Source organism: Lycium ferocissimum, chromosome 1 (assembly GCF_029784015.1).
Source record: "Lycium ferocissimum isolate CSIRO_LF1 chromosome 1, AGI_CSIRO_Lferr_CH_V1, whole genome shotgun sequence".
NCBI lineage: Eukaryota > Viridiplantae > Streptophyta > Magnoliopsida > Solanales > Solanaceae > Lycium > Lycium ferocissimum.
This window is the reverse complement of record NC_081342.1, coordinates 61,182,561-61,205,196: the sequence shown is the minus strand read 5'-3', so window position 1 is coordinate 61,205,196 and position 22,636 is coordinate 61,182,561. Positions and strand designations below refer to the sequence as shown.

The 22,636-nt window shown below is 34.5% G+C and overlaps 1 protein-coding gene across 3 annotated transcripts; it reads left to right on the top strand.

The window, feature by feature from the left end:
* Positions 1-878: 878 nt before the first annotated feature.
* On the top strand, positions 879-13,473 carry LOC132056689 (uncharacterized). Of its 3 annotated transcripts, none has more exons than XM_059448994.1 (13): positions 879-1,034; positions 2,576-2,971; positions 3,062-3,248; positions 3,936-4,170; positions 4,260-4,328; positions 5,153-5,254; positions 5,413-5,453; positions 9,156-9,289; positions 9,830-9,893; positions 9,988-10,084; positions 10,172-10,311; positions 12,850-12,872; positions 12,981-13,473. In XM_059448994.1, exons 2-13 carry the CDS (start codon positions 2,577-2,579, stop codon positions 13,066-13,068), a joined length of 1,575 nt encoding a protein of 524 aa, XP_059304977.1. In that variant the 5' UTR covers positions 879-1,034; position 2,576; the 3' UTR covers positions 13,069-13,473. The 3 variants fall into 3 exon arrangements, with proteins under 3 accessions (XP_059304977.1, XP_059304991.1, XP_059304984.1); XM_059449008.1 differs by having other exon boundaries at positions 9,988-10,088; positions 10,197-10,311; XM_059449001.1 differs by lacking the exon at positions 12,850-12,872 and having other exon boundaries at positions 10,172-10,334.
* Positions 13,474-22,636: the final 9,163 nt, after the last annotated feature.

Below are 22,636 nucleotides of genomic sequence, written 5' to 3'. Positions count from 1 at the left end.
TTTCTTTATTTACCCTTTTCTCGGATTTCTTCCTCTCTTGATATTTCAATATAATTCCCACGAAAGAGAGCAAATGTCTAAATTCGTTTCCAAGGACAAATATAATCCAAGAAAATAATAAAGATGGTCCATTAAATATTTAACAGTATATGTTTGTTAGATTTGATGAAAACATTGAGTATTTTGTTACTTTTGTGGATGATTTTTCTCGAATGACTTGGATTTATTTTATGAAAAATCGATCTGAAATGTTTTCTGCCAAAAAAAAAAAAACTGTAAACACCAAGAAAATTCCACCAAATCTTAAAATATGCAACACAAAAAAACTGCACCAGACACCAAAAAATATAAGAAATAACATAAATTACACTTAAAAAAGCTACATCAAACTCTAGAAATAAATAAAATATAGCGTAAATCGTAAAAATTATATCTATAAATATGAGTGCCTACTAATTTTCTTTTTCTTCTCCATATTTCTAGTCAAATCAAACAGACCTCTTCGATAAACATTTGGTGAAGACTAAGGACCGTTTGGCCATAAGAATTATTCACTTTTTTTTGGATTTTTTTTCACTTTTTTCAAAAATTTGAATTTAGCCATGAAAATTACAAATACAACTTGAAGTTGTATTTGGAATTTGAAAAACAAGAAACACTTGTTTTTCAAGTTTTTCACAAACAAAACAAGTACATTTCAATAAAAAAAAAATTATTTATAAAAATTATGGCCAAATACAACTCCAACTCCAAAATTCCAAAAAAAGTGAAAAAACTTTTGTTTTCTGTGGCCAAACGCCTACTAAAAATGTTAGCTTTTGACAAACTTATTGCACCAAAATTTTACAATGCACACTTAAGGTACCGTTTTGTCATTTTCTAGAAGTAACCCAATAGGCCGCAAGCTCTAAGTTCTTCCCTCTCATCAACTCCCCATTATTATCAGTGTACACAAAATCAAGAAATAGTTCAACTGAGCATAGAACAAGTGAATCCTGTTATTGCAAAGAAATCATCTCAAATATATTTTTCTGGTAAGTTAATTTCATCTTTTCTTAAATGTTATGCAAACCCCAATGCACATTTACAGCTTCACATACCCAATAATTTGTTTTTTGTTAAGATTTTCACTTAATTACTTGGTAATCTAGAGCTCATTAATCATGTTTCCTTCTGTTTCCATAACACATAACTGACTTCTCTTTGCTTTTTATTTTATTTATATATATACTTTAGGTGTATTTTTTATCTGTTTAGTAGGTCACATGGATTAATCTACTAGAGAAGTCTGCTGTAATATTAAAGACCCAAACTTTAATTAGGTTTGTCACCCTTATAACAAAGATTGGGTTTTGATATTGTAATTGATACTTTCTCCATTAATGTTATTTCATTAGTAGTTTATTGAGTGTTTTAGGGTGTGTTTGGTCTGGTGGAAAACATTTTTCAATTTTCCAATGTTTGGTTGGTCAAAATTCTCTAGGAAAACAAGTTCCGTAAAAATGAGGAAAATTGACTTTCCAATGTTATGCACACCCAATGCAGATTTACAGCAAAAAATTGATTTTTGTTGAGATTTTCACTTAATTACTTTGGTAATTCAGAGTTCATTGATTATTTAACATCAAGTGGAGAAAGTGATTTATTTTTGTTTCCTATACAGAATATGTATCATTTTTCTTTTTTACTTTGGGTGTAGTGTTTCTGTATTTTGTAGGTCACATTGAGTAATCTACTAGAGCAGTTTGCTGTATAATACTATCAAAGACCCTATCTTTAACAAGGGTTGTCACCGTTGTTAAAAAAAATAAAAAATAATAATAAAAAAAAGATTCGGTTTTGATGCTGTAATCGATACTTTCTCCATCAATGTTATTTCATTAGTAGTTTATCGAGTGTTTTAGTTTCAATGTTTGATTTCAGATGATGGGTGTAATTCTTCATGTTTTCCTTGAGAAAAATCATTTTCTAGTGTTTGGTTGCTTTGAGTTGTGGAAAATAATTTACATCATAATGTTATCATGATTTGCAATTATTGATATGGATGAAGGTTGATTTGGAGTTGTAATTGTGTTTGGTCGTAAGTTTTGCAAACAAAGATTTGAAATCAAATTGTACGTTTCATCATAAACATGAAAACCCACAATTTGTAAAAACTATCAAAACCTTCCCCAATTCTTATACAGTCTTACCAAACGGGCAACGCTATACTATCTAAATTAATGAGTAATAAAGGATTCCTCGCAGTAGCACCGACTGATTTTTGGGTGTGTTTTATGGAAAGGGGAAACTGGGTTGGCAAAGTAGGAGTTGGGTAATTACTTTTGTAATAAAGATGGTTTTCTTTTGCAAAATCTAAAATTATGGGCCACGGTTTAAATTTTATAAAGTTTGAAGTTGAAATTTTACCTTTGAGGTGAATTTGGGATTTGAAATCAAAACTTGAAATCATGATTTGAAATTGCATGTCCAAACGGCACCTAAGTTTTGCCGTTTTTAAATGTGATTGCTGTTAATTCTGGTACTGGTGGTTTTGATGTATGGGCTAATGTTTATTTTGTATTTGACCCTATAGGATGGCGGTTGTAGAGCCTTCCCCCTCGTTGGAGATTTTAGTAAGAGAACCAGAGGGCTTTTTTATTTGGAATGGACCTCCTTTCTCGAGCGGTGAACCTGGTGTCAAGCTGGATAGGATTCCTTGTACCAGTACAAAGTTCAGTGATGATGGGTCCAAACTTATGGTTACAAAATCAGACTCCATAATTAGCATTTTTGATAGCAAAACCTTGAGAGAGATTAGGTCCTTTGATGTCCCAAACGTTCTTGCAGCTGTTATATCCCCTTGTGGGACTTATCTTCAGACCTTCCAGAAATGTTCATCTCCTCAGCATAAGAACGTAATCTTGTGGAAAATTGAAAATGGTGAATCTGTTTACCAACTCTTCCAGAAAAATATGACTAAAGTTACATGGTAATTTTTCTTCTGCTTTGGCTGTTTGTGTTGAAATTGACGCTCATAATTTTGTAGTTTTATATTCCTTTGGATTCTTGCTTTCTTCAGGCCTTCAGTACGTTTCAGCTCTGACGAAAGTGTTGCATGTCGATTGGCAACAAATGAGATCCAATTTTTTGATCCTAAGGATTTCTCTAAGGGATTCGTGAACCGGCTTCGAGTACCTGGGGTTGCTGCATTTGAGCTTTCTAAGGCCCCTGGATCTTATGTAGCTGCATTTGTTCCAGAATCCAAGGTCTGTTTTGCAGTTCAGGAAGAAAATTGTTGGATATTCATTAATTATCAATTTAAAACATCCATGTATTATTCCTCTTGATCGATAAATGTGCATTTCGATATGCTTTCTGACTCTTTAACCAATCCGAATTTCCGAATTTTGCTTGTTGTTAGACAACTTGACACAATTAATGTTGTGCGAACGCTGTCAAGTCTTATTAAAATGTATCCCATCCTAAATATTTTCTAGAAATTCAAAAAACTTTTTCCAGAAGTTGTACAAAGTACTCCTTGATGTAATAAAAGTTATATTTCGAGGTTTTGGGAATATATGACAAGCTTTCATAATAAATGCTATGTGGGAGGCAAATAGTAAAACATATATCAATGAGCTGTCTTGCAGGTTTTAAAGAGTTGTGTTTCTGGACAGCACAGTACATCATGTTTTTTGTAGTGAAATCTGTGGGGAAGCTACAGGAGATTAGTCAGCTAAGTGAATCTAAGGAATTGGCTGAATACTTTGGAAGTCTTTTGGCATAGATATAAAAGGACAGGCTAATCGAAGAGTTAAATACTTCCTTAGTTTAATCACTTTTGTGCAATCAGATTACCACACAACACAAAATTCTTCAAGTTTCACAGTCCAGTGCTTGGGATGCCATTTCTTAGGGTTCCCAATTAACCTTTTGGAAATTAATTTATGCAGGGAATGCCAGCCAGTGTTCAGATATACGCTTGTGCAAAGGACTTACAAAGTCAAGCTGTTGCTAGACGTAGCTTCTTCCGCTGCTCAACTGTGCAACTGAGCTGGAATTCTGGTTCTACAGGGCTCCTAGTTGTGGTCCAAGCAGATGTTGATAAAACAAACCAGAGCTACTATGGAGAAACAAAACTGAACTACTTGACTACTGATGGGACCCATGAAGGGCTTGTGCCTCTCCGTATGTTTTCTCATCTTCTTACTATTCAGCAAAAGTTATGTGTTGAATGAGTGAATTTGCAATGTAGGGTGATCCTTGGTATGTTGCAGGTAAAGAAGGCCCTATTCATGATGTTCAATGGTCCTATTCGGGTAGAGAATTTGCAGTTGTTTATGGATGTATCCTTTACTAAACCCAATCTCAAGACTTGTGAAATTGTTACCAAGAAATGAAAACAAAAACCTTAGAAAAAAGGAAAAAAGAAGAGTCTGAAAAGAGTCCATGTTAATATAACACACTCGTCCTGAAAAACCAGACAAGTTGAAGACAAGAATATTGGAAGAAATGTTTCAAAGATTGAAATTGGATGCAACATCTTTCTAAACAAGGTAAAAGCTTTAATATATGCCCACTACTAGTTGCCAAAACTTAGAGCTTGGTTCTTCCATTATTCTCTCATTCGTGGCTCCTGGTGTTCCAGCTTTTCTTTAATTATTCCTTTTTGAACCTTCTTTCTAGTTAAGAGAAATGTACACCAATAGAACTAACTGTTAAATGGCGGAGGACATATTGTTTTTGTTCTCAAGCACATAGATCATTTGGCTTTTGTATATTCAACAAACATGTGCTCTATTGATCGATAGGGTCTAAGTTTTGTCCTATCATAGGAGCTCTTATTTCCTCTTTCGAGAGATTTTGTTCAAGATTAATTTGCAGCTAGTATTCGCCTCCAAAGGGGTGGCATAGCAGTCAAAGAGCTAGAGCGATAACCTTGAAACCAAGGCTCAAATCCTAGCAGAAGTGGGACTAGGGTAATTCTTCCCAACCTATATTGTGTCAGAAGTTGTAATAAAGTGCGCAAGATAGCCTCGACACAACCGTTACTTTAAAAAAAAAGAAAAAAAAGAAAAAAGAAAAATATGCAGTTAATATTCCTATTTTCTCTTGAATCCAATGTTTCATATATTTTCTGGATGTTGTTGCTGTTCCTTAAATCACTTAGTTATGCCTGCTATGGCCACGGTGTTTGACAAGAAGTGCAATCCTCTACTTGAGCTTGGAACAGGCCCATACAACACTATCAGATGGAATCCGTTGGGAAACTGTATCCTTTACTTAGAAAAGACATTGTTTTTCTAATTTTTCATCATTGGTTCTAGTTGGTCATTGGAAAAAAAACCATATGTGAGCTCGTTCAGCCTGCTAGTTTATTTCCACGATTTGTAGTTACTGCTTTTGTTTGCCTTAATCCTTGTTCTACAGTTATATGCTTGGCAGGTTTTGGTAATTTACCAGGAGACATGGTATGCATATTTACATGATTATCCTACTGAGAAGTCAGAATGTCTATAACTCTTACATCTGTTTCAAATATCATGGGTTGCTATTACTTATCAAAAAGAAGACTTGTGACAAATAGGCTATATATAAACAAAGTACTAAAGTTGCCCTTACTACCAACAATTAAATGAAAGATAGAAAGAGTTCGATGTGTAAAATATCAGTTTTTTTTATTATCAAGTGCCACCAAAACAATTCATGTGGATAAGAGTAAAATGGGGATGTTAAAGTTGAATAGTTCAATGGAAAGGTATCAACCTTTTCGAGATCGACTAAAATAGAACGAACTCACATAAAATATTATCGAGGTAGTGGAATACTTAGATTTGCACCCAAGGGTGTGGCCTAGTGGTCAATGGAGTGGGTTGAGCTCCATGAGGTCTCAGGTTCAGTTCCCAACAGAGATAAAAACACTAGGTGATTTCTTCCTATCTGTTCTAGCCTTGGTGGACAGAGTTACCTGGTACCTGTTGCTAATGGGAGGTGGCAGGTATCTCATGGAATTAGTCGAGGTGCGCGCAGGCTGGCCCAGACACCACGGTTATAAAAAAAGACTTAGATTTAAGTTCTGAATACAACACATATTGATCAGTCACGGGAGGCATGCCAAACTCTTAATTATGCTAAGCTTATTGTCTTATCAAATCATGCTCGAGGAGACTCTTTAGAACATGTAGCAATTGCAATCAGAGTATAAGTCCATTTGACTCTCCTGAGCAAAAAATTCATTGAAATTATTAGATAGTTAAGTGTAGGTAGTGTTCAATAGTTAAAGCGTAAACAATTGTATCTAATAATATAGTATCCAGGTTCGAAACCCCATGCCTACAACAACAGGGGATTTGCCTTCTGGGCCGAGCTCGTCGCATAGAGCTTGCCTAGTGCGGGTTATCTCTTCTGTGTGGTTTGCGAGCTATTACACAGGAGCGGGGTTTACCCTGTGCGCACCCGAAGGGTAGCGGTTGCGGGTTCCCTTGTCATAAAAAAAATAAAAATGTAGCATACTTATTTGAAAATTATACTCCTTCTATGCCATTTTGTGTTACGGTGTTTGATTGGACATGGAGTTTAAGACAATATGAAAGACTTTTGAAACTTGTGTAAAACAAGCCATAAATATTTGTGTGGCTGTTTATTACCTCATTAAGGGTTCCTTGCTTCCAGCTATCCTCATGAGTCATTGTTGCTGTAATCAAGTCTCCCGATAAGAAGCTTTCTTTTGATCTGGGTTAATTGGTAAAATGAGACGTTTAACGTCGAATTGTTTGTTAAATAAAGAAACGTCACATTCTTTTTGGGATAGACCGAAATGGAAAGTGTGCCACATAAAATGGGACAGAGGGAGTATTTAATCATGTTGTATCAGGTGGGTAGTACAATGATGTACATGGTACAGTATCTCTATAAAGGGATTCACGCTTAAGTCATTATTCTTCGCTTGTTCTCTCAATCTTTTACCTTGTTTCTCGTATATCTCAGATGACATCAAATTTTTGTTAGAAATTACTTTGCGATTGCCAACAATGTCTGAGATAAGAAAATGTCATTCGTCACATATTTTCCTGAAGCTGTCTCGTTTGCCCGAGCCTTCTTTGCTCTTGTAAATGTTATGCATCAGCCAAACTACCATCATACTAGGAATATTTCAGCAGAACAAAATTCGAGAATCTACGTCTCAAGGGGAGGTCCCGCACGACTATGAGGAGATCCACTCCATATGCTCAATGCGTGAACGCTATTCAGACAATTCTATGAATTTCTAGCTTTCATGGGAGTTGATGCTCCACTCCAAGCCTAACAATTTCAATCACTTGAACCCTAGTTCTGCGAGGCTCAAAAAAGTTTGTGCCATCCTTTTTTATTCATTTGAGATTTAATCTAATATTCTTACACTAGGGTCGAGTACCTCCGCCACATCCCATCCGTCTTTCAGATTTTTCCAGTGGTTTTGACTAGTTTATTACAACAGTTTCTTCCGCTGACAAAGATCTACCGTACACCCACTTTAATAAGATTATACTGAACCAGAAGGCTCAATTCTGAACGACGACAATCTCCAGTGATTTTTCAATTGTTCTCTAGTTTGGTGAGTTTTCTCGACAAATAGAATATCCGGGTGATTTTTATGGCGAAAAGATGTTCAAAAGTCTCATTCTGACAGCGTTAACTGAATTCCTTCTCTTGGCATGTTCATCAATTTCCAGCATTTTCCTCAAGACTTTTTGCCTAATGTCATATGAATTTGAAAATTTTGGTCAAAATAAGATATGGTGATTTGTGTGGCATCCAAGGGTGTGGCCAAGTAGCTAACGAAATGAGTGCAAACCTTGGAGAGCAGGGTTCAGATCCCAGCAGAGGCAAGAAAACTAGGTGATGTCTTCCAATCTACCTAAGCATTGGTGGCAGAATACCCGGTATCTATGCTGGTGGGAGGTAGTAGGTTACCTATGGAATAGTCGAAGTTTGTGCAAGCTAAGCCTAGACACCATCACTATCCAAAACAATAAGATATGGTGATTTATGTGGTTAAATGGTTTCTTTTATCTGCTTAAAAGGAGTTTCTTTAGTATATGACACTGAAATAGTCGTCTAACGCTTGTAAGTTTAGTTGTTCAAATTGGTGAACTATTACCTATGTCTCTTAGTCCTCCATTCTTGTTTTTTGGATTGTTTCTTTTGCAGCTTCTGGTCACATTTGTGGTAATTAACCACTCTTTTCTACTACTCGGTCCCTTTTCTCGTTTTCTTTCTTTGGTCTCATTGGCCGATATATTCTAACCCATGCCAATTGGAATAGGCGAAACTACCCTTTCCCTACTTGAATTTGACTTCAGTTCTTGATGTTCTTGGTTGTCCTTTTAATCACATATATTAGTTAGTAGCTCATCCTAAACACTTTAACTATCTAGCCCTATTTACATTGAACTATCTACCGGATTGTTTTTGGGTGTTTATTGGATAAGGGTATGTGTAAGTATTTGGTACGAGTAGCTGTAAGTTTTGCTAATTCTTAGTATAGTTTGATAATCGGCACAAGTTATCCATACTCATATTTCACCCGTTCGACATGGGTACATCTAGACAAATGAAGATGTTTGTAAGTTCTACCCACTGATTTGTGTGGTGGACCGTTTTCCTGGTGCTATCTCAAAGTCACCTCTATTTTCTAGTCGACCATGGATAAGTTACCGACATCTAATCCATTTTGGTTGGTGCAATGTTGAGTTAAATCTTTCTTACTTTCACATATGAATCATTAATACAAGTTATAAGGCGCATAGGTTTGGCATGTAGAGCATGTAAGGTTCAAAACTTTTCTTCCTGAGAAAATTTGAATATTTACTCAGCTAGACAGGTTTTGTGGGTAGTCCACGACTTAGGTTGATGACCTTCATTGCCCTAACTGCCCACCAAAGGTCTGTTCAAGAGGTAGAACTAGCCTCATCTTTTGGCAAGTGCAGCCTGCCTGCACCTTGACCTTCATTTATGCTATAGTTAATTGAACAAGTTAAAAGACTATATTGCCATGTCTACCTGGAGGCTTAGAAAATTCCTATTAAATCTTAGTTGATTCATAAAGGTGATGCTTGCCTGTGATCTTGAATAACAAGTTTCTTCTGCTTATTTAGCTTAGCTAGCTCTTATGTGATTAGTCATGATTTCAGGCATTCTGGGACTACAAGGAAAAGAGGCAGCTTGGAACTACAAAGGCTGAATTGTCAGTGACAAGTGAATGGTCTCCTGATGGTCGGTACTTTATGACTGCCACAACAGCTCCACGGCTTCAAGTTGATAATGGGTATGCATATGTTTTTCTGATTTTGTTGTTGTGTAAAATGTGTTTTGGCTAAAGGGTAACTTGAGAACCTAATGTACAAAATTTCAGTTTGTAGCTTGTAATGTAAGACAATTTAATGTATCACAGTTGGTGCATTTTGCTTCATTTTATAATATATTTGAATACCTTGATGTCTCTCTAGATCACTTGACTTCTTTCAATCTATTGGTTTAATAGTTTTTTTAAATCTTGAATCTGGTTGTCAACTTTTCCATGCTGATGTTGATCCACCTGCAGGTTTAATATCGGTTGTTATAGCAGTTATCATCTTTCTTTACTAAAAGTTGGATCTATTGAATTATGACCGTAACATAACTGCATGAACTTATAATCTTGTTTATAAGCCTTCAGTGATTCTAAAGGTATGAGAAGCTAGTGAATATTCATCATGCTTGATGTTGCCTTTGTTGGAACAAGAGGAAGTCTAGGTTTATGCAAGCAGATATGTTTGTAAACTTCATTTATTAAATACTTGATAATGCTCTGTTCATATTTTTGAAGGGTTAAAATCTTTCACCACAATGGATCGTTGTACTTCAAGAAAATGTTTGATAGATTGTATCAGGTTAAAAGTCTTGGTTTTTTTTTTTCTCCCTTTCTTTTCTGGTCCCAAACCAATTTTCCCTGCCTGCTTACTTCTTTGTTCACTCCCCTGACAGGTTGATTGGAAGCCAGAATCAGTTGAAAAATTTGGTGATGTTGAAGACCTTGTGAAGGCAGTTGGCTCGGTGAAAATAGATGAAGCTAAAGCGCCAGGTTCCTCCTGTTTAAATCTTGTAACAAAGTTTAATGAAATTCCCATTTACTTAAACTATGGGAGCTGAAACCAAACTATCTTTCCAGGGAAAGGATCGAAAGCTACGCAGACCTTTCCAAAAGCTACTCAGGCCTTTCCGAAAGCTACACCTGCTAATCCTCCTGCAGCAAAACCTGCTGCTTATCGTCCACCTCATGCCAAGGTTGCTGCTGCAGTTCAAGCAGAGGTATGGAAGGCATACTTCATTGAGTACTTATAACCTTTTTCTTTAAACAAGTCAAGATGTGTTCATTGATAACACACTAAGCTGGTTTAGCTTTAGCAATACTTATACCTTATCCTGATTGCTATACAATCGGAAAATTCTCTATGAAATTTGTTGCATTTACAACATTCTTAAAAAAAAATACTTTCTTCAGCGTTTTGAACTCATGCCTGGGGAAGTCTTAACTTTTCATTTCCCAATTGAGAACACTGACGTTATGAGTACGCCATTACAATGTCTCAACTACATTATATAAATGATATGGTAGGTTTCAAATATGATCAATTATTCACTAGTGGGTTTTCTGCACAGCCATTATCTAGTAAACCGACCTATTATATAGCAACTATAATACCATTGAAGTTGGTTCCCGTACAAAAACTCCTTCTGTAATACTATATTCTAGCGGGGTTTCAAGAAAGTAAAGGTGTTTTTTCACGTTTTTGCTATTGTCAAGATATTCTTTTTTTCAGAAGGATCGTCAAGATATTCTCCCCCCACAATTTGACTAGTAACATTTACCCCATATACCCCCTCTTTGAACATTATATGGTTTATGCCATGTCAAAGTTTGATCTTATGGATGGTAAAGAGTAGTAAAAAGTAAAGAGGCAATCCAAAATGCATGTTTAATTTTTTGAATGAAGAAGGCGTGCTCTACCTTTCTGTGTGAATCCTGTTTCTTGCTCCTTTAAGACATGCAGTTGACTGAATTCAGAAAGAATATTAAAGTCCTCACTCGAATATGAATAGCTCTCGGTGTCTACAAATTTTATATGGTTTAGAATGATAGCAATCAATCTGTAGAGAATACAGGATTTTAGGTATGTGCTGTAATTTGTTGGATTTGATGTCCACAAGTATTTAGAAGTGATTACATGGAATCTTTATCTTTCCTTCTTTTTTTTTTTGACAAAGTAACAGTTGTTATCTTTCCTTCTTTTCTTTCATACTTTCCTGTAAATTTGAAGCTAAATTTGGTATTTCAGTTTATTACTGTCCATTCTTAACAACTCATTTGCCTTGAGAAACCTCTGCCTAGGCACAGTTAAGATGCCTTAATAACTCAACATACTACTGTGCAATTGTGTTTGTGTCAGCAATAGGATAGCCCTTCAATTTTTTTATTTACTTCTTTTGTGATCCATAAAGCTGCAATTCGACCTATCGTGAATCTGTTTAACCGTAGTTCTTTGTTTTTGGTTTTTTATTCTTTTGTATTTTTTTGGTTTCGTTGTTTTATTTTGTCTTTGTTTGTTTCTTGCTCTTATAATATTCCTCCATGCACCCAACAGAAGTAAGCTATCCCTCTTTTTAGATCTGCCTGGCGTTAGTTTTTTGACAATCTGTGAACCTAAAATTGATGTAGCATAAATTTGGATCTTCATGTATTAAATATAAGGAAGTAGGTTTCTTGCTTTTCGGACCTTGAAGGTATGACAGAAAGAGCAGGAGAACATTCTCTTGAGGGCTTACTTCGTCTATTAATGGCTTTGATGATGGACTGTCTGATGGTGGGTTTTCTGGGTATAGGAGTGATTGTTTGAGATATAGAGAGAAAATATATAAATGACTGCAATAACAAGTATATACTTCCTTCGTCCCAATTTATGTGGCATCTTAAGAATTTCGAGAGTCAAACGAGTTTTTTTTACCACAATTTTTTCATGTCTTTTAAATATATTGAATTGTCAATTCGTGTGGCTTATAGTACTTTTTTACGTAGTTTCTGAATATGTCAATTTTATTTTAAAATTTTTCCCACTTGTGGATTACTCTGGGTATGTTGTTGTGTACTTCTAAAATTTTATGTCCGAATTCACGGTCAAAATTAAAAAGTTGACTCTCGGAATCCGAATGGTGCCACATAAATTGAGACAGAGAGAGTAACTATCTGTGGAAAAAAAGGAGAGGTTAGAAAGTCTATGTTTTCGGAGAGAAAATGTACAATTTGTGAATCTAATCGAACTCATATTCACTATCTAACTAAAAATAGATCGTACTCATTGGTGGGGCTAAATGGCTTGAACTCATCAAATATTAGACTTTTGGCACTTCTTGCTTGTTCTTTCCTCTTGTTTTCGCCCGGGCAAGATAATCCTGAACTTTTCAAGTATTTTCACTGGAAATGTCTGCTTTTTTTGAATCAGACTGTTCTTTTCAGGAAATGGATAAAAGAACTTAGTGGTAGGAATTGACAGAGTAATATTGATTTTCTCTGTAAACATTTCTTTAAAAGTTAATCCCAACACAGAGCTTTTGCGGAAAAAAAGAAGTTAAACTGCATTAGGATATAGTTATCTTTACATGAAACACTCTGATGATAAACATGTAATGTGGTAACGACATGATGGTTTACTAGCTACTTTCAGAATGTCATAATTCGTATAACTGTCATCTGAAAGTTCATCCGTGCGTTATTTCCAGTTATGTCTGAATTTTCCCCTTGAGTTTGTACAACTAATGTGCTGATAGTAAGCATCTGTTTCATTTTGACAGCTATTTGGAGGAAGTTCTTCAGGGTAAGCTTTGAGATACATCTTCATACTTTTTAAATTTTCTCTAAATATTCCAGATGTTCAGACTATTGAGTTTTTTATACGTCTATTCGGTATTTCACATGAATATAGGGAGCTGAGCAAGAATGCATTGAAAAACAAGAAAAAGCGGGAGAAACAAAGGGAGAAAAAGCAAGCTGAGGCAACCGGTGCTTCATGATCAGAGGCAACTCTACTGAACACTGTCTTGACACATGCATGAGGGGCCTAAAGCGAGAAGAGGGTTTCATGCACCATCATACGTCCCTGGGGATATATTTGATTTGGTTTAATATTATAAAAAATACGGCGTAGTGCATTATATAAAGCAAATTTTGATTCATAAATTCGTGTTCAAATATAGTTTTCTGCCCTGTGCTAGAGGTTAGAGCTGAAATACAATTTGCTCTTTTCTCAAGTCAAAACACTGCTGAGCTGCTAGTCAGATAGGCAGCTTGTGACAGAAGGCAAGTGCTTCTCTTTTTTGATATATGTTGTGTTACTACCTTCTGGTTATGAAATAAGACTATGCAACATGTTTCGAAAAAAGTATGCTTTGCCACCCCTAGTTTACTTCTTAAATAAACTATACCTGTGTCCGAAATTGCACAGCTCATAATTGGGATTCCTATTAGTAAAATTCGCTATTTCCAACAGCTACGGTAGATTAACCGTTTCGATCAAGCAGAATTGGTGAGACATGTTATGTACCTAGGGAAAAGAATAAACTTAAAATATGTCCAACTGTATGTTAAAGTGATAAAGTTATACTCCCTCTGTCTCATATTAGTTGTCCACGTTACTGAAAATATCCGTCCCTAAATACATGTTCATTTATAAAATCAAGATAGAATTAGTTAAAATTTTCCTATTTTGATCTTAGCATTAATTACTTTTTAAAGTAGTCAATATTGATTAAAGTACAATTTATTGGAGAGAGATAAGGGCAATATTGTAAAAGTATACATTTATTTATGATTGTTTAAAAGGTGTGTAAAAGAGAAAGTGGATAAGTAATATGCGATGGAGGGAGTATATCACAGCTCACAAAACACACCAAAGGAATGCAGGGTTAAAACTTAATTACATAAATACTCAACTTCAAGCCAATTCAAATTTGGCAGATGTAGAAAAAGTTGGCTCGTTTGCACTTTCGTCCCTATTTGGTGTTGGTCTTTAATTTTTAGGGAAACAATTTTTGGCAGAGTATATGTTTATATTTTCGCATCATAAACAAGTTATGTTCTGCACTCTTGAAGAACTTATGTCTCACTAGGCATTAGTTCGATATCAGCACATTTGGAGGGAAAACGGTGCAATTTGTTAAAAAACAAGTTCAATCTTTTGAGTGAAAAATGTGTCGGGGGTTTTAGAGCTGGTCCACTCATCATAATCATTTTTTTTTTGTGCGGAGTGCCCTTCAAATGCACTGGTCTTTAATTTTTGTCCCTCAAATTGTTGTTCTTTATTTTTTGTCCTGTGCCTAAAACTTTTAGGTTCTGAATTCAAACCCCTGTTCAGTCAAAAATTTAATTTTTTTTAGCCAGGTAGACCTTGGATTTGCAAGCGCAGTTTTGCTGCGAAACTCGCCTTAAGCATCGTCGCTCGAATGCAAAATTACCGCCAAAAGGCAAGTTTGCCCTTAAGGTAGAGTTTGAAATTTGCTGACGTGCAATTCACCGCCATGTGCCCTAACTTTAGCTCGAATAGGCCTAAGTTTGCTATAATACTCTACCTTGCGAATTTTTTTTTGACCGAGCCGGGGTTCGAATCTCAAACCCCATGGTATTAGGCAAAGGACAAAAATTAAAGACCACCAATTTGAGGGACAAAAATTAAAGACCGCCCCAAATAAGGGCATTCGCCGAATTGCCCCATCATAATAAGGGCTGTGAAGCCCATTATTTGCAGGATTGCCCTTCGCTGGGGGTGGTCTTTAACTTTTGTCCTTAAGACCCAAATTCGCCTTGCATGGACAGTTTGCAATCATGGTCGATTTGCCAAATTCGCCTTGCAATTTTTTTTTTCTTGAAATTTGGGGTTTGATTCACAATCTCGGGGTATTAGGCAAGGGAAAACTTAAAAATACCAATTTGAAGTAAAAATATTAAACACCAACCCAAAGGAAGGATAATCCGCGCAAAAAAAAAAAAAAAAAAAAAAAAAGAAACTTAAATGGGTCATTTGCACGATTGCCTTCAAAGGCACTGTTCTTTAATTTTTGCCCTTTAGTAAAAATCTTGGTTTCGTGATTTGAACCCCGCTAGGTCAAAAATTAAAAAAAAAAAAAAATCGCAAGTTAGAGTTTAGATTCGCAAAATGAGAGTTTCAAACTCTATCTTCAGGCAATTTTTTTTTGCTTAGTTGAAATTTTACCAACCTCTGCCTTAAGGTCTAACTTTTGTCCCAATAGGCCTAGTTTTGGGAAAAAATTAGGCCTATTCGGGCAAAAATTTGCCTTACTTTGCCTAAAGGCAAATTTACGCCTACCGAATAAGCCTAACTTTGCTACGGACATCATTCTTTGCGATTTTTTTTTTTTTTGAGAATTTTACATAAATGACTAACATTTAGGGGTTTTAAATTGGGCATAGCTACATTTTAACTAATTACATTTCGTAGCTACAGTAGATTGTATTAAAAAATCGGATTGTATTCAAAATTCGGTTGAGTCAGATTTTGTTGTATTAAATTCAGATTTCGTTATATTCAAGTCAGATGTATTCAACTAAGTTGTATTCAATCAAATGTATTCAACTCAACTGTATTCATTTGTAGCTACTTTTTTAACTTTTGATTCACTTTATTATATTTAAAATCGGTTGTATACAAAAAAAATATCTTCAAAATACAAGAAATAAAATATACCCCAAACACAATTTTGCACTAAAATTTAACGGATACACTCAAATATTAAATACAAAAAATAAAATACACCCCAAACACTGGATTGTATGCTAAAAAATTAATGAATACACTGAATTGTATGCTAAAAAATTATTGAATACACTCATAAAGAAACACTATTTTCCAGATCCGGTACCGGAAAATATTTCCAGATCCGGCAAAAATTAATGAATACACTGCTACAAAACTTGCTAAGCCTAGAAAATGGAAAAAGGAGGGGGTCTAACATACGCTTACGCTTTGAGTGTTACAATTCTAACATGCACACTTTCTCTAGTTTCCTTCCCGTCATACAACATTAGCAATTCCAGAAGATTCCATAATCCGGCAAGTCACCACCGCGCACGGCAGAAACAACCACCACAAAATCATTTGGAGGGCAAACCGTGCAATTTCTTTAAAACTTGTTTTTTTCCGGTCAGATCTGTAGCAAAACGGAGAAGACAGAGAATACGATTGACGCCGATCAGATCTAGACGGAGGAGACGACAAATACTCAGAGAAGACGCCGGAGAGACGGCTGCTCCGGTTCACCGGAGCTGGAAGCTCCTCGCCGGAGCAGTGGGGGAAGAGAAGAGGGGAGAGAGAGAGAGAGAGAGGGGTTGGGTTAGTGAATAATGTGATGATACGTATTCTTATTAAATATATATGTTTATTAATTGTATTTAACGTATATTACTTTTAGCTATAGGATGTAATTAATCTAAACTATAGCTACTAAATCTAAATAAGCATTAGAGTTAGTTATGCCATGTAATTATCCTATTTTTTTAATATTTGACTGAGCGGGAGTTCGAATCAAGAACTCATGAATTTTAGGCGAAGGATAAAAATTTAAAAAATCAAATTTGAAGGGACAAAAATTAAAGACCAGTGCCTTTGAAGGGAATTCCGCACAAAAAAATGAACTTAAACTCCATTTGGATACTAGAATTCACTTTCAAAACCCTAATTGGATGCAGTAAACTAATTATAAATATAATAGAAATAGTGGCGAGAAATAAAGAACAAATACTTTTGGGGTTTCTAACATCTATTAAGCCGAAGTCATGTGATAACATTCTCTAAAGAAAAACTTGTGAATCTCGATCCTAAACTTCATTTTACATAAATTTCCTTGATATGTGATTTATATCATCTTGCGATTCTTGCCCATAAATCTGTATAAAGACAACCATAGCTGTCCGATCTTAGATATTAGTACATCTCTTTTGTACCTTGGCTGGGGTGACTCAATAAATTTGGTGGCCTAAAGCCAATGCAATATGAAGCCCTTAACTTATTTTACATCATTTATTCCAATGACAAATGTAGATGACCCAAAAAGATTTATATTCAGAGGTAATGTAAAGATATAAATGATTTTTTTTTCCCAACAATTATGTCAATCATAATTTCAAAATAGTTCTTTTTTAGACTAGTTCCATCCCAACATACTTGCCATATTTCGTTTCTAAAGAGTCAAATTGTATACATGTTGATCAATATTTTTAATATGTATTTTTTCATCATATTGATATGAGAAAAATTGCAACTTACAGTACTTTTCATATAGTTTTTGAATATCTAACTTGTAAATATTGAATTAATCAAATCTAATTGAGCTTTGAATATCAAGCAAATTAACTCTCGAGAAGTGAAAGATACCAATATTTTTTTAATGGAGGAAGTAAATATTTCATAGTTTCTACACCATACTTTTTAATATTTTTTTTTTTAAAATAACATATACACATACTATAATTAGAAAATGAGGCCCCCAAATTAGGCAATGGCCTTAGAGGCCTTACCCTCTAGCCGGCCCTGACCTTGGGACAATAAATCTTTGGTATTATTTGCGGTGGCGGAGTCAGAATATTTACCTAATGAGTTTAAAATATAAAGAAGTAAATAAAGAAAGTTCTGATGAACCGCTTACGATACCCTAACTCTGACTATGAGTATCAAACAATAAAAAAAATATGTTTTTTAGGAGTCTGGAACCTAAATGACCTAACAAAGAAGAAATGAACTAAAATACCCCAAGAAAAAAAAGTGATACCAAAGTACCCTTAACGCAGGAAATTCCTACGTTAAAGGACTTAACTGTAACGACTCAGTTAAGTCCTTTCGCGCAGGAACTTACTACGTTATAGGGCCTTGTATAACGCGGGAAATTACTGCGTTATAGGGCCTTGTATAACGCAGGAATTTCTTGCTTTAAACAAGTCATTAAAACTAGGGCAGAACCTCCATTTTCCAACACTTCTCCATTTTCACTCTTTTACCATACTTTACACCCCCCCCGCCCCCCATAAGTCACGTCTCAAAACTCTGAATCATCGTTTCATGCTATAGAACCCGACGTATGTTATTGCAATGTATATTGCCAGCTCAAAATATCAAGGACCTCAGAAAATCCGGACCGTTGTTTTTGGCCTTGTAAAGTACTCGAAGTAAGTTTATTTTACAACTTTTAATAGAGTTTTTGTTAGATTGTCTACATTTTCTACTTTACAAAACTTATTTTTTATTTGTTATTTTATTAGGCAAATGGTTGGTCCATATATTTTCGATGGGAAAATCAAGTTCCTGTGGATAAAACGGTGGAGGTGAAGTATAAAAAGCCTCCGGTTGATAGAGATACCGCGACTACACGAAGCAATATAGATACCGTGAAGTTTGATTTGCAGTGTCAACTTAGGGAAGCTCTAGAAAAAATTGAACTTGTTGAGATGTTGCTCAAAGAATTGGAAGAAAAAAAGAGTTCTTTCAAGGATAATCTTAGAGACTCGCAACGCGAGACAAATGCTTTGAAAGAGAAAGTGAAATTTTGGAGGATGATTTGTAGTCTCTTGTTGTTATTTGTAATTTTGAAATGTTGCATTGTCGGTTAGGTTTATTATTTCCTATGTAGTTTGTTTTTATTTTTAGTAGTTTTATTTTTTATGCATTATGTATTTTCTATGGTTTTTCTAATGTATTATGCAATCGTCACTTTTTATGTAGTGGTTTATTTGTGTTTTCTATCGTTGCACTTTGTATGTAATTTTATGTATATAATGTTTGTCAATTCTAACACGCTTAAGTAAGTAAATAATAAAATATAAGAATAAATGCAAAACTAAACATACTAATATTCTTCAAATTAATGACATCATCATAAATTAAAAATATAATTAAAATCACAATATTCTTAATCATCAGAATTGAAGTTGTCAATATCGTCCTTAGATAAATATATTGGGTTTCTTAAGACAAATCTTCTTTCTGTAGATGTTAGTTCCCTACCAGTTGATGATACTCGTTCTTCGGCCAACTTGAGTATGTAAAATCTACAATGTCATGCTAGAATTCGGTTGTTCTCTTTCCTAATCCACTTTACCATAAAATTCCGAGGAGCTCTAGCCGGGACTTCAAGACAATTTATGGGGACCTTCTCGACATACATCTCAAGGACGTTCAAAGTGTTACATTCCCTATAATCATTCGGCGCCTTCAAATAATCAGTCAAAGAGGCATCGTCTATGATATTCCACACGCCATAACTAACTAATCCTTGCGGTGAAAAAGATATTGGATATCTCCCTATTACAGTTAAATCAAGCTCTTGCCTACTAACTCTAAGTCTACTATACAACGCTTTGACTAGTCTTGAATGTTTTAGGTCAAGTGGAAAACCTAACATGGTATTTTGGAGGAATATTATGACGCAAACTATTAGACTCATAAATAATCTCTCCGTCCCAAAACAAAGAAACCCTAACAGTTGGAACATCATCCATTTTTTATCAATTTACAAGTTGGATGTATCTTTGTGTTTTCCTTTCGTTCAAAATTCGCTTATATAAGGTTTGAATGAGTTTAAAGGTACCATATAATGCAACAAATTATTGCGCCATGCAACTTTACGTCAAATCAAGTACGGATGGACAGTAAATTTATTGAAAAATCAGTAAAATTATTGACTTGCTTAACGCAGGAAATTCCTGCGTTAAGGTTACTTTGGTATCACTCTTTTTCTTGCGTATTTTGGTTCATTTCTTACTCCCTCCGTTTCAATTTATGTGAACCTTTTCGGAGTACGAGGGTCAAACTTTATAATTTTGACATAGATTTTTCAAGTTTGTAAAAATAAATTTATATATTTAGGAACTACATTAAAAGTACTATAAGTCATGATAATTTATAATTCAAATAATTTAGAAAAAATGTAAGGAAAACGTGGTCAAAGAACCACCTCGAAGACTTTCCAAATAGTAATGAATTCACATAAATTGAAACAGAGAGTGTATTTTTCAAGTTTGTAAAAATAAAATTTATATATTTAGGAACTATATTAAAAGTACTATAAGTCATGATAATTTATAATTCAAATAATTTAGAAAAAATGTAAGGAAAACGTGGTCAAAGAATCACCTCGAAGACTTTCCAAATAGTAATGAATTCACATAAATTGAAACAGAGAGTGTATTTTTTTGGGTCATTTAAGTTCCGGGCTCTTCTTTAGCCGCCAGTATTCGTTTTTAGGTTTTTCTTTCTTCAACGAAAGTTGAAATATAGAAAGTTACAATAATTGGAAGGCGACAGAAGTGACACTAAAAACAGAGACCGGAATCAAAGACTCCGTAACTATAGGGTATTACTATCTGAAGAATACGAATATAATATTCATTTTTCAACATTCTTCTTTTTATATCGACTATACTACTACTAGGCACATGTGTCCCAACTGACATATGGTTTCCTACTGCCAAGTAGTGTTTAATGATAGCCGGAGAATCTGGAAAATAACATTTAAGAATTCTTGAATGATGAATGAAAGTATTAAATTTGTTATGGGAAGTTTGGAGATCAGTAAAAAACCCTCAAGACGGATTATATATAAGGGTGTGCTTGGTAGGAAGGAAGATGTTTTATGAAAAATGTTTCTCTAGAAAATATTTTTTTGGAAAAAGAAGTAAATTTCTTACTCATTTTCTAGTGTTCGGTAAGTTAGCAAAAAAAAAAAAAAAAAAAAAAAAAAAAAAAAAAAATTATTCGAAGAGCATTTAGATGTAATCTAACAAAATATTATGGGGATGGGATGGGGTGGGGAGTGGGGGTTCGAGGGTGGCGGGGGTGGGATGGTCAAGGATTGGAGATGGGTGGGGAAGACAATACTTATGAAACTTGTTTTTCATACTTCCAATAGAAAAATTATTTTCCTCATTTTTAGTGTTTTAGAGAAAATATTTTTTAAAACATTTTAATCAATCAAGCATGAGAAAATAGAAAAATATTTTCTGAAAAGTATTTTCCTCCATCCCTAACTCTGCACTTTAAACATATCTAGTTGTGTGGTGCGTTATCTAAACTTTATGTCAATCTTTACTTCTAGTCAACTTAGGTGTACTGATGTATATAGCTTGATTATGCTTTAAACTTAAATTGATTTTAACATCGTCAAATGTACACACACGAATTTAGAATTTAAACTTTATGTGTTCTTAATTTTTTTATAACGACGTGTTAGATCAATAATACTGGGGGTTAGAATAGAAATCTACAGAATGGCTTCAAGGTGTGTAGCAATGCCACTGTCCTTAAGGAATATTTGCCCCCACCATAAGATACGCAAAGGGGATTACAAATTTACTAGGATACAATGAAACCCTTTATTCGAATTTGTCTTGCACAAATGAATCGAACCACTTGTCACTTAAAAGAAAAGCAGATTTGTCTAACTTATACTCCTTTTATCCCAAAAAGATTGTCCTCCTTTTCTTTTTAGTTTGTCCAAAAAGATTGTCCCCTTTCTATATTTAGAAACAATTTAACTTTATGAGATGATTTATAACCACACAAATATCTAAGGCTTGTTTTGGATCACAAATTTAAAAAATCTTCCTTTATTTCTTAAACTTTGTGCCAAGTCAAAAGAGGACAATCTTTTTGGGACGGAGGGAGTAAATATTTTCTGCAGCAAATAAGTATAAGAGATTTGGAGAAGGAGAAGTTCTTGTATCTTTTCTTGTTACTTTGACAGTCTATTTATAGACATGAACATGTCTATTCTGAAGAAACACATCTTGGAATTTAAACTCGATAGTTGGTTACACAATTGTTGAAATTTAAACAGAGATAACTGTTGATCTGTTTCTGTAGATAGCTGTTTTTGTACCAACTAACTGCCAATTTGAATTTCTTAAAATTCAACTTTGAAATTAAGCAATAGACAAAATTACTAACAATTTAGTAAGATTACTCAACATGTAGTAGGAATACTACAAAATGTAGTAGGACTATAAGTACGACTATAAAACAATGTAGTAGGATTATTGGACCTTTGGGAGATCCATTTGAAAATCCTCCAACACAACGAATTTGAGTGCTAATATCTGAGTTCTAAATATAAAATTTATATATATTTAGTGAATTTCATAATACAAATACATAACTTCGGACAAACCTACTTGATTCAGCTGAAGCCGTAAGTAGCTCTCTAGTTCTGCCCCTGCAAATGTAAGTGATTTAGCAACGTAAAAGTAAGGTTAAAAAATGTATAACCACCTAAAATAAACTGATAATGTAAAGTTTCTGTCACCATTTTATGTATAGTTTAATGTATTCTTTCACGTATATGAATTTAATTTGTTATATAAATGCTTTCCATGTCTTAATTAATGTAGCACTATTTTACTAAACATACAGTTTGTTTACCCCGAAATCGGATAATCAATTGAATTTGTAAGTGGGTATAGGATATGTGCTTGGATCTTGGTACGTATGAAATGAAGAGAGTAAATGTTCAAGAGCTCTTTAGTGAAAAGGCTAATAGTGGCGATTTGTTTGTGGATATAGTCGCGTACGGACGGTATGGA